Source organism: Fukomys damarensis, unplaced genomic scaffold (genome assembly GCF_012274545.1).
Source record: "Fukomys damarensis isolate Sample0158 unplaced genomic scaffold, DMR_v1.0_HiC HiC_scaffold_16, whole genome shotgun sequence".
Lineage (NCBI taxonomy): Eukaryota > Metazoa > Chordata > Mammalia > Rodentia > Bathyergidae > Fukomys > Fukomys damarensis.
In genome coordinates, this window is record NW_022900928.1 from 31,883,729 (window position 1) to 31,898,883 (window position 15,155).

Below are 15,155 nucleotides of genomic sequence, written 5' to 3' on the forward strand. Positions count from 1 at the left end.
TAAGAAAGCTCTTTTACTATTCAGGTTTTTAAAGGAGTTCAACTTAACAACCTAAATGATAAATAAGATTAGGCGTCAGGTTAGGAGCAAGTATTTGGTAAAAACAGTAAGAACTGCAACAGTTGCCATTAATTCAGTCACTCCCCTGGGCTACATTTTGCTATTAAACATTTTATATACATTATCTCATTTAATACTAACAACATCATACATAAAATAACTGCTATTATTACCCTCATTTTACCGATGAGGAAAAGGAAGCACAGCAAGGTTAAATAATTTGCTCATGATAACACAACTGTACAGTGGAGAAATTTATATTTAAATTACTCTTTCTTGGTCTAGGTCTCTTGCTATTTTCTCTTATAATCTTACTGGTTCAAAAATACATGCATAAATATATACCTACATGATCACACAAAGTGCCTGAAAAATAGAAATCAAAACAAAGCGCAGGAAGAAACAAGGCAATGTGGAGAATTAAAAAAGCCAAATGAAGGCAGAGACCCCTCTCCTGCAGTCTCTGGATACCATTAAGTAATGGTTAAGGCACGACCTGTCGGAGTTCCTGGTAATTAAAATAATAAAAACAACAATAGTGATAAATTCTCATGACCTGCCTCAGATCTCAAGCCCTCAGAAGGATTATTCCGGCCCATTAGGCTACTATGATAATTCCCTAGATCCAGAGGGCTTTCCAATCTGACAGGAAACAACTCAGCAATTCCTACCCTGGGGCTGATAAAGGTATTTCCCATCTGGGGACAGCCTGGACTTCAGTTTGCAGTTGTAGTGGTCTCTGAAAAGCCCAGGGCATCCTTGAGGTCAAACCTATAAATCTGCACTGAAGCAGGCAAGCTGCAGGGTGCCAAGTTTAGCAAAAGGCCCTTGGTGTCAGGGTCCTGTTCAGGATTCCGATGCTTTTAGCAGATCGTTCATACACAGAACAAAGATCAGGAGGATCCAATGTGAGCTGACCTCCAAACAATTCATCTTGCCTTCTGTGGGTGAAGCAAATGTGGAACAGACAGCAGCTCCAATAACCCTTGGCTGGACTGGCTGACGTTTCCCCTGGATGACTGTCCATGCACTCCACTGAACCTAACACTGGGGCCATTCTCTGTGCCAGTGGTTCTCTGGGGCAGGAGGAACCCTGGGATGGGATTAGAGGTGCTTTCCTTTCTCACATCCCACTGGGGCAGCCTCAGGAACTCCAGCTATTTCCTGGGAGCCATGTGGAAATCAGCAAGCTGGCAGGCCTAGGGTGGGACATGCGGGATCCACGAGAGGGTAGAAATTGTCAGGGAGGTTGCCTAACTTGGTTTAGAAGAAGGTCTTACTCAGTTTCCTTTTAGAAGATGTGTCAAACAGTTACATATTTTTCCTCTGCCAAGCTTGCCATGCGAGCCAAGATTCTTGGCCGAAGCTGAGCCCATTAATGAAATGATGAGGCCTGCATGACCAGGCTGCAAACACAACCCTTTCCCGGAAAAGGTCCCATGCTTCAGTGACCACACAAGCTATTAGACACCCTGCAGGACCAAGCACACAGTGTCTCACTTTTCCGGGTAAAGGGTCTAAGTTCCCCCACCCCAACCTCCTTCATGAGGCCTGCTGGCTCAGTTCAAGCCTTAAAAAATACGGGCAATAAACTTCAGAAGAAGGAAGAGAAAGAGAAAAAAGTAAGCTTGTTAGCTGATGTTTTATAAACACAGTGAAACCGGTTACCAAGCCAAAGGAGGAGGGGAAAGAGGAGGGAGGCGAGGGAGGAAGGCCCCAAGAAAACCATATTATAAACACAGGACCATGCAAGGACGCCTCACTAGAGAAAGAAAAATAATAAAAGGAATCAGTCCCAGATGGCCCTCCTCAGAAGAGAGCAGGAGTGAAAACATTTCTTTTCAAATAGATAATGTAAATCAGACTTCTAAACAACATTTTTTCTCTTTGTAAATAATCCTGCAGTTCTGGGGCATTGTCCAGTGCTGGTTTGTCTCTCGGGACAGACACCTTCCCCTCCCCGGCCCACACTGACAGACAGCCGCCCACTGTTCCAACAGGAATTTGCTTTTTGTTTTCCTTTCTTTCTCAGGGTCTTGACCTCGAGTGACCAATATGAAAGGGAAAGCAGATGAAGGTCTCTATACTCTGGATAAGAAAGCCAAGTTTCTTTGTCCAAAGGCTGGAGCTCCTTGCCTCTGGACGGCCCACAGTGATCCCCATCAAAGCCAAGAGGTCCAGCCTATCCCAGAGAGGCCATGCTTTTCAGACACTAATCCCTTCTCATTCTCCACTCTTAGAAAGTGGCCTGTTAACACTTTCTCTTTTAAGAGAAAATGAAGCCTTACACAGAGGCTCTGTGTTAAATACCAAATAGGCTTAGAAGACCAGGTCTCCTTGGAGCCTCTTCTGTCCACTTGGGGAGGGGCCAGGGCACAGAGGGAGGAGAACAGGAAGTAACAAATGCACATGTCGTCCATCAGCTTCAAACCACAGAGTCCATCCATTTCCAAAGACCTTGGATGAAATACGTGGAGTGAAATGGAAAAGTGCTTCAATTGTGCCCAGAACAATACTAATAATATAAGAGCCACATTTATGGAGCGTTTACTGTGTGTCAGACCCTGAGGTACATGTTTTACATGGGTCATTTAATTCGATCCTCACGATGGCCCTCTGAGGAAGGTATTTTCATTTAGAGGGGAGGGAACTGAGGCTAGTGAGTGGCAGAGCTATGATGTAAATGTGTATCTGATTCTAGAATGTGCACTTTTTTTTGTAGTGGGGATTGAACTCAGGGGCTCACCAATGCTAGGTAAGCATTCTGATACTGAAATACAGCCCCACACCTTTCTAATTAAATTTTATTTTGAGACAGAGCCTTATTAAGTTACCCAGACTGGCTTCAAATTTGTGACCCTCCTGCCTCAGCCTTCTGAGCATCTGGGATTACAAACATGTGTCACCATGCCTGGCCCAGAAAGTATACTCCTAAAAGTTACTCCATATGCCTGTGGGTGAAGTTTCTCCTCTTGTCTTGAAACCCATTAAACTGAGGTAGAACACTGGAATGACAGGGAGAAGATCTGGGCTGAATCTTAGCCCTGCCACCAGTCAGTTCTATGACTCTGGGCATGCCATTGGCTTTTCCTGGGCCTCAGTTTCTTCATTTGTGAAACCCAAATATTCACATATCTCATGTGGTTAAATTTTCCATAAAAGAACAGATGTCACAGTTGAATCAGAAGGTCACTTTCCATCCTTGATGTACTTAGCCATGTGATTACTTTATGAAGAAGAGAGCCACACACAGGAACACACACACATGCAAACACATACACAGTGTAACAAAGAAAGGCAGACTGTGGAGATCTCTAGCAGACTCTAACTTCAGAAATGGAGACAGAAAATGATCAGATGCCCTTGAAGGGGAAGGAGGGGGAGGAATGTGGACGATGGAGCCAGAACAGCTGAGTCAGGCTTGAGCAAATCATTCTGCATTCTGGATCTCAGTTTCCCCAAGTCAGATATAATGAGGCCTCCAGCACAGATCCCTGGATATGACACATGTGCAATGACAATCCTCATCACCTGTGTGGACCAGCACCCTGACGTGTCAGTCTTCTTTCTTTGAACTTGTGTGTGTGTATGTGTGTGTGTGTATGTATGTGCATGTGTGTGTGTTGGGAGGGTACTGGGGATTGAACCCAGGGCCTCACACATGCTGAGCAAGTGCTCTACCACTGAGCTACATTCCCATTCCTGTGCTTTTCCTTCAGGTTTACACTGTTGTTGGTGGGCTCCTGTCATGGGAGTGGGGCTGCAGATGGTCAGAGGCTTCCCTGCTTCCTGACTGCCCTCACTGCACTGGGTGCTGGCCTCCATCTTGGGGGACAGTGACAGTTGAGCTCACCTTCTTCACAGCTCTCGCCCTTGTAGCCGGGGTTGCAGATGCAGGTGCCCATGATACAGGTACCATGGTTGCTGCAGGCCACGTCGATGCACTGGTTGGTGGGCACGTCACACTCGGCACCCTTCCAGCCACTGTGGCACAGGCACCTGCCCTTCATATACTGGCCATTCCCACTGCAGAGCACAGGGCAAGAGGCTGTGGAGACAGCATCAGAATCATCACCTGGCATCCCTGCCTGCCTTTCTCCCTTCCTCCCCTGGCCTGCATGGTCCGACCAAGACCTTCACTGTTTTGCCAAACACACCCATGCGTGTTCATCATCTGCATCTGCTTTATTCCACTGCAGTTTAAATACATCTGGACCTGCAGGTGGAGACATGCAGTGCAGAGAACACAACACCACCTTCCCCCATCCCTTCCTACTGCTGATGTGGTGCGGTGCTTGCCATGAACTGAGACAGGAAGGCTCAGTCTGCATCTGATTCTCACAGGAAAAGACAGTGGCCAGGCCTCCTGCTGCCCCGAATCTCTCCTCCAGCATCTTGTACCAAACAGCACTCCATTATTACTTCCCCAGCCTCATCTACAACACTCTTACCGTTGTCTTTAACCCTGCAAGTCCCAACTTTCCTTGTCTTTCAGGCCTTCACTCCACCTCTATATACCACTGTCCCCTTAAGGGAAGAGCTGAGTCCATCTAGGCTCTTTAAAATATTATCTTTCCACTCTACCTCTTAGTGGAAGGGGTTCTGTGATCAGCTCTAGGAAGGACACTATATAAAAATAAATTATATTGCATTGTGCCATAAGCACTTGCCAGCCTTACTGAGATACAGTAAGACTGCTTTATACATGACTCTTAACTTTAAGTGCATATGGGATGAGACAGTAATTCTTGTTAGGAGAAATGACTCATCTCTCTCTGCACCACACTCCCTGGCCCCCACCTGGCTTCTTTCATTTTTCAAGCACTCAGCAGGTAATCACTGTGCTTCCTAGGGCTGCCAGCTCTGCTGCCTCCAACAGAGTCTATTTCACATTAGCTAAAATAAGCAAAATCCCTAGAGTAGCATCATGGCATAGTGCTTGCAGGAAACTGTTCCCTCAGCCTGCAAAACCATCTCTGTCTCCTGCTCACAGACAACTTCACTGGCCTCAGCACTTGGGCTCAATCCACCTCATCTGGGAGCTGTCCTGACCTGATCCTTATCCTTTCTAAGCTAAAACAGCCACATTAGACCTTGCTGTTGTGTGCTGCACTTATCATGGTGCTGGTTTGCAGCTACCTATTTGCTCATCCGTCCCAGAACATGCTGAGGATGCCCAGGCCTGGGTCTTGCTCAGTGTCATAACCCCAGGCCCAGTAAAGAATTGAGCTTTAAGTGGGCATGAGGCAAATGGCTTCTGAATGAATAAAATGATGGAAAAGCAAAAAAAAGGGCCCATTTTTGTTTCCCAAGGGCAGGACCATACTCGCGGAACTAGCAATCTCTTTTGGCAGTTTCCCTGTTCATTCTTCCAGGATAGAAATGAAGGCCAGAAGCACAGAGTAGCAGGTGGACGGCCTTATAAGCTATCTCAGTAGTGGTTATCAAATGGGCCAAAGCATTAGGCAGCATTAGGGTCATGTGTGAGAGGGGCAGCCTGCCCTCCCTAGTCGTTCCCTGGTGGCTGAGGTAAGGTGCTACCTGTGCTGCTAGAAGGCAGTCAGGCCCCCTTGGACTTCTGTCCATGGACCAGAAAGAAATCACATGTGTGTGAAGAGAAGCTTCAAAGGTGTTTGTCAAGTCTGATCACTCTCATTAAAGGGAAAAGCAGCTTTTCAAAAGGACCCCATACCACTTTGCCTGCTCCAGCAAAGGACACTAAATTCACTTGGGCTGCTCTGAGGAAACCCTCCCTTCCTGACTTTACCTACAGACTTCACTGATGGGCTTCTGAAGAATGAGCCCCAGGAACCCTTCTGGGCACAAAGGTGGCTTGCAGTTCTCTGCACTCACTCTGAGAAGTGAAGCCTGAAGGGTGAGGGGAGAAGAGATCAAGAACCCATGAGTATGCTCACCTCTGCCACAGTCAGGGCCCAGGAACCCTAGGAAGCAGTGGCAGGTCCCCGAGATGCAGTCACCATTGCCATAGCAGTTGCTGGGGCAGTTATCCACTGATTCTGGGGGAGAGAAAAGAGGGAGAGCTGAAAAAAAGAAACTTCTCCACCAAACAGAGAACTCGAATCCAGCCTCAGGTGAACGGAGACCTCAGGTTTGAGGGTATCCTGTGGAGAAAGGGTACCAAGACTATTTTGGCCCAGTCACAGAAGGAATCCAATTCAGTTAAAATTGTATTATATCTACTCTCACTGAAGCGGTCTCAACCTATATTAGGAGATGTGTTCTGCAAAATGTCCGAGCCAAAGTTTTATAAATCAAATTTGTCTCTACAAATGCACTGGAAGTTTTTCAGCTAAAATGCTACTGAGAGAAAAACCATTTAACCCACAAGGAGTGGTTACTTTCAGGAAGTGGGTTCCTGGGTGATTTTTTTTTGCCATCTTCTCAGTGCACTATATTTTTCTCATAAGGGGTCAATATTCCATAAATTCGTTTTCATGTAAAGCTACAGGGCATTTGCAAATCTCTTCTTCTCACGTCTGATTTGTCATATATCTATCCAGGTTGCCACCGTCTCTCAATGAGGTAGCAACAACAGCCTGTGGTTGGCCTTTCAGCTTTCTCTCTTGCTCCCATCCTGATTTGTTCACCACCTGGCAGCCCAAGTCAAACAAACAAGACCCAAGGGTGAGTTTTGGGAAAGCGGCTGGCTTGGACTTCAGATCTCCCTCTGCCAGCTGGGGCCCAGTCTACAGGTCTGGGTAGCTGTGCCTTCCTCTGTGGAAACCACCATTGCTGCTCCAGTGACAGGAGGGCAGCTGCATGGGTGCTGCTGAGCACTGCACCATCTCAGTTCTCCTGATTGTGCCAGTCTTTGGACACACTCCGCAGAGGCATGGCTGGTTATAAAGGGTAATTTTCTGAGCTCCCAAATTTGAATATCTTTAAAGAAGTGGGTAGAACTGTGTGGAGTTCAACTCTGCAGGAGATCGGGGAGCTCAGTTTGGGCCTTGTGGCCTGAGGCCAGTCTGCATCGTGGGGGTCTGCCATCGGCTAGCTGAGATAGGGGGATTCAGTTCTGCACATGGCTGCACACGATGTGTATTAAGGCAGCAGAGATATAGTCTCAAAGAGGCCCTTCAAAGTCATTTTTTTTTGTCTTTTTCTCTCTTTTCCTTATTCCACTCTGTAAGTTCTTTTTTCTCTGTAAGTCCTCTTTCACCAACTCAGTCTCTTGTTCCACCATATTGTCCCTCATCTCTCTTTCTTTTCCTGCTCCTGCCCTGACTCAGGTTTCTTCTTTGACCATTTTTTCTTTTTTCTTAATGTTCCTTTTTTCTATCACTGTGCCTCACTCAAGGGTCAGTAGGTTCAAGGGAAAGTGAGCCCCTATTGCTGTTGAGGGGCTATATTCTGGTCCTTATACTTGCACTCTGTCTATCCCTTTTGAGTTTGACAGTTTCCTGGGGATTGTGTGGTCATTCTGTGTCCTCTGGCTTCATTTGAAACCTCCTCCAGATCTTTTGCTTGTTTACTCTTCTCATCCTAAATCTGTCTGGGCCCCCATCCTAAGTGGTAAATGTGTTATGTTAAGGAGTTTGTTCATTGTGAACATATTTTGGGCTGCTTCTTGATTTTAATTTAATTCACATGGCTTGGGGGTGATGGATTAATGACTACCACAAGTGGTCAATTTGCAGGTGGTGATGGACCCTATTGTGTTGCTGATTGTAACGATTAGGAAAAAGGATAGGGATTGATTTGATGAGTTGTTTTCTCTGATATTGTGAAAGTGAGAATGTCTGAGTCATGAGAGAGTCAAAGGCTGGGATGCAATGATATCAGGAAGATTTAATGACCCAGAGATTGAATCAAGGACAATCCAAACAGCAAAAATAAAAATGAGAAAACACTTAACCAAGAAACAAAGACAGACTTCCAGTCCACCAATGGCAAACAGTAGGGCAAAGGAGGATGAAAAGTCTGATAGTGAGCCACAAGGACACTCAGAACTCACAGCACAGGAAACAGGAAGTAACAAAACAGATCAATCAGGCTCTAGAAAAATTCAAAACAGAAATAACTCCCTAGATAACCACAGAGATGGTGAGCAAAATGAAAGTCATGATTCAAGACTCTAGAATAGAAACTGACAAAAAAATAGATGAGCTCAGGAACATAATAGAAGCCATGAAGGCCCAGCATAAGAAAGAAATGGAAACAATGAATGCCCAACATAGGAAAGAAATGGAATCCATTAAACAGATTCAAACAGATATCCAGGAGATTAAAAACTATTGAAAGTGTATGCAACAGAATAAAAGAATGCAAAGATAGAATCTCAGATATAGAAGATAGGATTCACAGACAGTGACGGTGAAAAGAGAGGTCTCTTAAAAACAGTAAGGGATCATGAGAAATTGATCACTTAAAAAAGATTAAAAAAAGCTGTTCATAGAATTAATGACAGAAAACTTCCCAAACAGATGGGAAGAATTTGACGTACAGATAAGTGAGGCATATAGGACTCCAGCTAGCCATGATAAAAGAAACTACACCTAGACATATAATAATCAAGATCCCAGAAACCCAACAGAAGAACAAAATACTACAATCAGTAAGAGAAAAGAAACAATCACATGCAAAGGAAAGTCCATCTGAATCACAGCAGACTTTTCAACACAAACCCTCAGGTCAAGGAGAGCCTGTGGTGAGGTATTTCAAGTCCTAAAAGAAAACAACCTCCAACCTAGACTGATGTATCCTGCAAAACTCTCTTTCAAAATGGATGGGGAAATAAGATACTTCCATGACAAAGAACACTTGAGAAAATTCATGAATACCAAACCAGCACTACAAGGAATTTTAAACAATATCCTAGAAAAAGACAATGAAGATCACAACACCACAATGCCTAACAGAACAAATCAAATAGCCAAGGCATGAAACTAAAAGGAGAGGGCAAAAAATTAAAAAGAGTCAACAAAAGGACAATAATATGACAATAATAAGTCAGTACATATCAGTTATAACTATTGATGTCAATGGCCTCAATTCACCAATCAAAAGAAATAGCTTGGCAGAATGGATTAAGAAGCAAAATTCAACAATATGTTGTATGCAAGAAACACACCTAGTGCAAAAAGAAGCCCATAGACTGAAAGTGAAAAGATAGAAAACAATTCTCCATGTGACAGGAGCCCAGAAAAAAGCAGGGGTAGCAATCTTATTCACAAAGTAAATTTCAAACCAAAACTGATTAAGAGAGACAAAGAAGGCCACTACATCCTTGTAAAGGGAACAATTCAAGAGGAAGAAATGACAATCATAAACATATATGCACCAAATATAAATGTCCCCAACAAATATTAAATAACAATAATATAAAACAAATATTAAATAACATGAAAAACCAAATAAGCACAAATACAATTGTAGTGGGGGATCTAAATACCCCAGTATCAGAAACAGACAGATCATCTAGGCAAAAAATCAACAATGAAATAGTAGAACCGAACCAAGCTTTCCAATGTATAGACTTATTAGATGTCTATAGAGTGTTCCACCCCACAAAATCAGAGTATACATTCTTTTTAGCTGCACATGGGTCATTCTCCAAGATAGATCACATACTAGCTTACAGAACAGGTTTGAATAAATGCAAAAGAATTGAAGTTATTCCCTGCATATTATCAGATCACAGTGCAATAAAGCTGGAGATCAATAGCATAAGAAACCGTAGGAACTTCACAAACACATGGAAATTGAACAACACTCTCCTGAACAATCAATGGATCACAGAGGAAATTAAAGAAAAAAATCAGACAATTTTTACAAATAAACGAAAATGCCAATACAACATACAGGAATCTATGGGACACAATGAAAGTGGTTCTACGTGGAAAATTCATAGCAATGAATGCCCACACTAGGAAAACAAAGCAAGCTCAAATGAAAAACCTAATGATGAAACTTAGACTCCTAGAAAAACAAGAGCAAGAAAACCCAAAGCTCGAACAAGAGAGGAAATTATAAAAATTAGAGCAGGAATCAATGCAATGGAAACTAAGAAAACAATACAAAAAATAAATGAATCGAACAGTTGGTTTTTTGAAAGAATAAATAAAATTGATAAACCCTTAGCAAACCTTATCAAAAAAAGGAAAGAAAAGGCTCAGATCCATGCAATCAGGAATGAAAAAGGCAAGTCACAACAGATCCCACAGAAATCCAAAGGATCATTAATACCTACTTTGAGAACCTGTACTCTAATAAAATGGAAAACACAGAAGAAATGGACAGATTTCTAGATACTTACGAATTACCAAAGTTGAATGAAGAAGATAAAAACATTTTAAACACCCTAATCACAATCAGTGAAATTGAAAATGTAATTAAAAACTTACCAACAAAGAAAAGCCCAGGTCCTGATGGGTTCACTGCTGAATTTTACAAGACATTTAGAGAAGAACTACTGCCATTACTCTTCACACTTTTCAGTGAAATTGAAAGGGAAGCTATACTTCCAAATTCATTCCTGGAAGTAAGTATCACTTTGATTCCCAAACCAGGGAAAGACATAACTAAAAAAGAGAACTACAGGCTGATCTCCTTAATGAATATAGATGCAAAAATCCTTAATAGGATACTAACAAACAGAATACATGGATCATCAAGAAGATCATACATCCTGACCAAGTTGGATTTATTCCAGGGATGCAAAGATAGTTCAACATACCTAAATCAATAAATGTAATACATTATATTAACAAAGTCAAGGACAAAAACCACATGATCCTCTCGATAGATGCAGAAGAAGCATTTGACAAAATTCAACACCCATTTATGATAAAAACCTTGCAAAAAATTGGAATAGATGATCTATATCTCAATTTAATAAAGGCTATCTATGAAAAACCAACAGCCAACATCGCATTAAATGGCCAAAACCCAAAAACCTTCACATTAAAATCAGGAACAAGACAAGGATGCCCACTATCACCACTCCTCTTCAATATAGTTCTGGAAACATTAGCCATAGCAATTAGACAAGAGAAAGAAATTAAAGCAATAAAGATAGGAAAGGAAGAAGTTAAACTGTCATTATTTGCTGATGATATGATACTCTACATTGAAGACCCAAAAAACTCCAACAAAAGACTTCTAGACTTAATCGACAGATTCAGTAGAGCAGCTGGATACAAGGTGAATTCCCAAAAATCAATAGCCTTCTTATACACAAACAACAGACTCATTGAGAGAGAAATAAGGGAAAAAATTCCTTTTACAATAGCATCCAAAAAAATGAACTATCTAGGAATCAATCTAAAAAAAGAAGCAAAAGATCTCTACACTGAATACTATAGCACTCTGAAAAAAGAAATTGAAGAGGATATAAGAAAATGGAAAAATATCCCCTGCTCCTGGGTAGGAAGAATCAACATAGTGAAAATAGCCATACTACCAAAACTGCTATATACATTCAATGCAATGCCAATTGAAATTCCAACACTATATTTCACGGAACTAGAAAAAAGAATCCAAAAATTCATTTGGAACCATAAGAGACCTAGAATAGCAAAAGCCATCCTAGGCAACAGACACATGGCAGTGGGTATAACAATTCCCAGTCTGAAACTATACTACAAAGCCACTGTGATAAAAACAGCATGGTACTGGCAAAGAAACAGACCTGAGGATCAGTGGAACAGACTGGAAGACACAAAAACAACTCCAGATGTACTCAGCTACCTCATTTTTGACAAAGGAGCTGACCGTCCCCACTAGAGGAAAGATAGCCTCTTTAATAAATGTTGTTGGAAAAGCTGGATCTCAACCTGCCAAAGATTAAAACTAGACCCTTATCTCTCACCATGCACTAAATTAAAATCTAAGTGGATTAAAGATCTAAATATTAAAACAGAAACACTAAACTTGCTGGAAGATAAGTTAGGCAGAACTCTTGAAGACATTAGCATAGGAAAAGACTTTATGAACAAATCCTCAGTAGCACAGGAAGTAGCAGAAAGAATCAACAACCGGGATCTCATCTTATTAAAAAGCTTCTGCACTGCAAAAGAAACCATCAATGGAACTAAGAGACAACCTACAATGTGGGAAAAAATTTTTACCAGTTGCTCCTCAGACAAAAGACTATTATCTAGAATATATAAAGAACTCAAAACAATCATCCCCCCAAATATAAAGACCCAATTCATAAATGGGCATCTGAAATGAACAGACATTTCTCAGACAAAGAAGTAAAAGCAGCAAGTAAATATATGAAAAAATGTTCCACATCACTGGTCATTCGAGAGATGCAGATGAAAACAACACTGAGATTCCACCTCACCCCACAAAGAATGGCTGCTATTAAGAAATCACACAATAACAAATGTTGGCAGGGTTGTGGTGAGCAAAGAACCCTTCTCCATTGTTGGTGGGAGTGCAGACTGGTGTAACGACTATGGAAGTCAATATGGAGATACCTCAAAGAACTGGGACTAGAGGTTCCATTTGACCCAGCCATAGCTCTGCTGGGTATCTTTCCAAAAGAATTAAACAAATCATATCACAGTGACATATGCGCACCTATGTTTATAGCATCACAGTTTGTAATAGCTAAAACTTGGAAATAGCCCATTTGCCCATCAGTTGGAGACTGGATAAAGAAGATGTGGCTTTTCTATAAAATGGAATACTACTCGGCCATAAAGAATGAGAAATTAGAGTCATTCATAGGAAAAATGGATACATATTGAGGATATACTCTTAAGTGAAATAAATAAGTCACACATGTGTAAATACCGAATAGTTTCTCTGGTGTGAAAAACTATAGTAGTATACAAGATCCTAATGGGATAATTAAGAATGTGAAATAGGAAGAAAAGGGCTAAAGGTGTAGGGAAAGTGGGAAGGGTAGGGGAAAGGAAATAAAGGAAAAGAAAATATATGAGAAAATGAAAAAATGGAAATAAAGTGTTTGTAAATGGGAAGGGGAGGAGAGCTGAAGGGAGGGCAGGGACAAGGGGAAAAAATGAGAACCAAGACCTGTCATATAAAGGTACAAGATCCCAGTAATGAATGTAACTGCATTCTATACCTAGAATGTACCAATAAACTCAATAAAAAAGAAACAAACAAAAAAACAAACACAATCCTTATTACAGTCATGTTTAAAACCCCTTCAGTGGACCTCAAATGACCAAGATGAAAAGAATCCAAGCTCTTTCAAAATGTATATACATTTTTCCCTTATTCCCTTTTGATTCCCAGAACCTTCTACCATGACTACATTTTTTTTTTAAACAGGAATGTTATCTTCTGTAACTCTTCCTCATACCTTTGGTAATGTCAAAGAAACTCAGAATCAATCTCAGAAAGATTATAATAAAAAACGAGGTAATGTTTCGTGGCTCAAGTAAGTGAATCTGCTATCTGGAAAATTTGCTTCTTTGGAACAACTCACTTGTCAACAATGCTGGGTGTGAAACAAAGCAAAGAAACAACTGCACTTCCAAGTCTCATCTCACCGAAACTAAGTGTGACAAGTGTCTGTGTACTGCCGTGACTTGCTAAAAGGCACAGGTTATTAAGTCATAGAGTCAGGATTTGAACCCTTGGACTCCAAGCCACCATTCATGCCACTGTGCTGTCTGGGCCTCACAGGAGTATATTTCAGAGCAGAAGGCAGGGGGTGAACAAGGCAGAACTATGGACAGTGAGGCCAATCCACAAGGTCCCAAAGGAGCTAATGAAGGACAGACCTTCTTAATGGGGAAGGGAGCTGAGACCCGGAGAAAGCACAGTGACTTCCTGAAGGTCACAAAGTCAGTAGATTCAGACTTGAAAGTACAGGATAAAATAGTGAGGGAGGCAGAATTAAGGATTCCATTCATTGTCTGAGCTCACAACTTTCATTTGTGAAGGTTCTATTGAAGGAGATTTTACAACACGGAACATAAGCCTTTCCTGTAAAGCAAAAAAAAAAAAAAAAAAAAAAAAAAAAAAAAAAAAAAAAAAAAAGAAAAAATTGCAGCCTAACAGGGAGAACCCAGGTAGCAGCATGGGGGAGAAAAAAATCTTTCCCTGGGGGTAAGGGATCCTTCTTCTAGTGTGTGTTGTGTAATTTAAAGCAACTAACTTCCCCTCTCTGAGCCTCACCTTCCTCAGCTGTAAAATGAACATGATGGCAGAAATGATTCCCTGGATGGCTTTCTCTTCTAAAATTCCATGAGTCTGTTATTAATCAGGAGACTGACTGTGTAAAAAAGGGGCATCAAGACTGAAACACAGCACAGCACTGAAGGACAGTTCAGGGTCTGCTGAAGGGTCTGAACCAGCAGAGGGAGGGCTGCTTGGAGGGTGGCTTGGAGACGGAGACAGTGCAGGTGGCATTTACAGCGTGGTGCACTTTAGAAAAAGGCTTTTCCTCAGTGCCAGCTTGGAAACTATTTTAAAAGTTCAGAAAAAGAGTCCAGATATGCGGCTCCTTTTGGGAGTGAGGAATTCCACTCAGTCACTGTGTTGCTGCCAACACACGCAGAGTTCTCAGCTGGCACACAGTGAAGAACAAGAAGGTCTGGTTCAGTGATGGCAAAACTTCTGGAGACCGGGCGCACAAGCTGCAACCCCAAACCCACTTACTTATCACAAAGTGCCAACACTGCAATTAAACCTAAATACGGAGGTTTTCATTTAGAAAAAATAACTGTTATCCAATGCTCGGCTGCTGGGCAACTTGGCTTGCATGCTGACAGGGAGGGCTCTGTGTGCCCACTGTGGTACACGTGCCATGGCTTCGCCACCCCTGGTCTAGTCCAACACCAGCCTCACTTCAGGGAAAGTGGTGTGGGCCCTGGGAGAGCGAGGCCCTCTGCTGCCTTTGCCTGGAAGGGTGCGTGCTCCTTGGGTGTTTTGATCTGAAGTGGCTTCCTAAACACTGCTTTTAATGAAAACCACTTTGGGTGTTGCATTCTGAATGTTCTTTTAAAAGAATAAGCATTTGGAGTGAAATGAAGGCAACGTTCTTTCCCATAAGCTGCAGGCCACTTGTGCAGTGGGAGGAATGGTCCCAGCTGCAGAGGTACAGGCTAAGGACAGAAGACAAAAGGGCTGGTGTCCGCCACACACTGGAT

General features: G+C 42.2%; 1 protein-coding gene across 1 annotated transcript in view; it reads right to left on the bottom strand.

Moving 5' to 3' along the window:
* Tenm4 (teneurin transmembrane protein 4) overlaps window positions 1–15,155 on the bottom strand; it is a 724,757-nt gene that overhangs the window by 143,703 nt on the left and 565,899 nt on the right. Inside the window, exons 13-14 of the mRNA XM_033763938.1 lie at window positions 5,976–6,077; window positions 3,914–4,108 (exon numbers count right to left, since the gene is read on the bottom strand). Coding sequence (XP_033619829.1) covers window positions 3,914–4,108; window positions 5,976–6,077 — 297 coding nt within the window. The remainder of the gene's footprint in view (window positions 1–3,913; window positions 4,109–5,975; window positions 6,078–15,155) is intronic.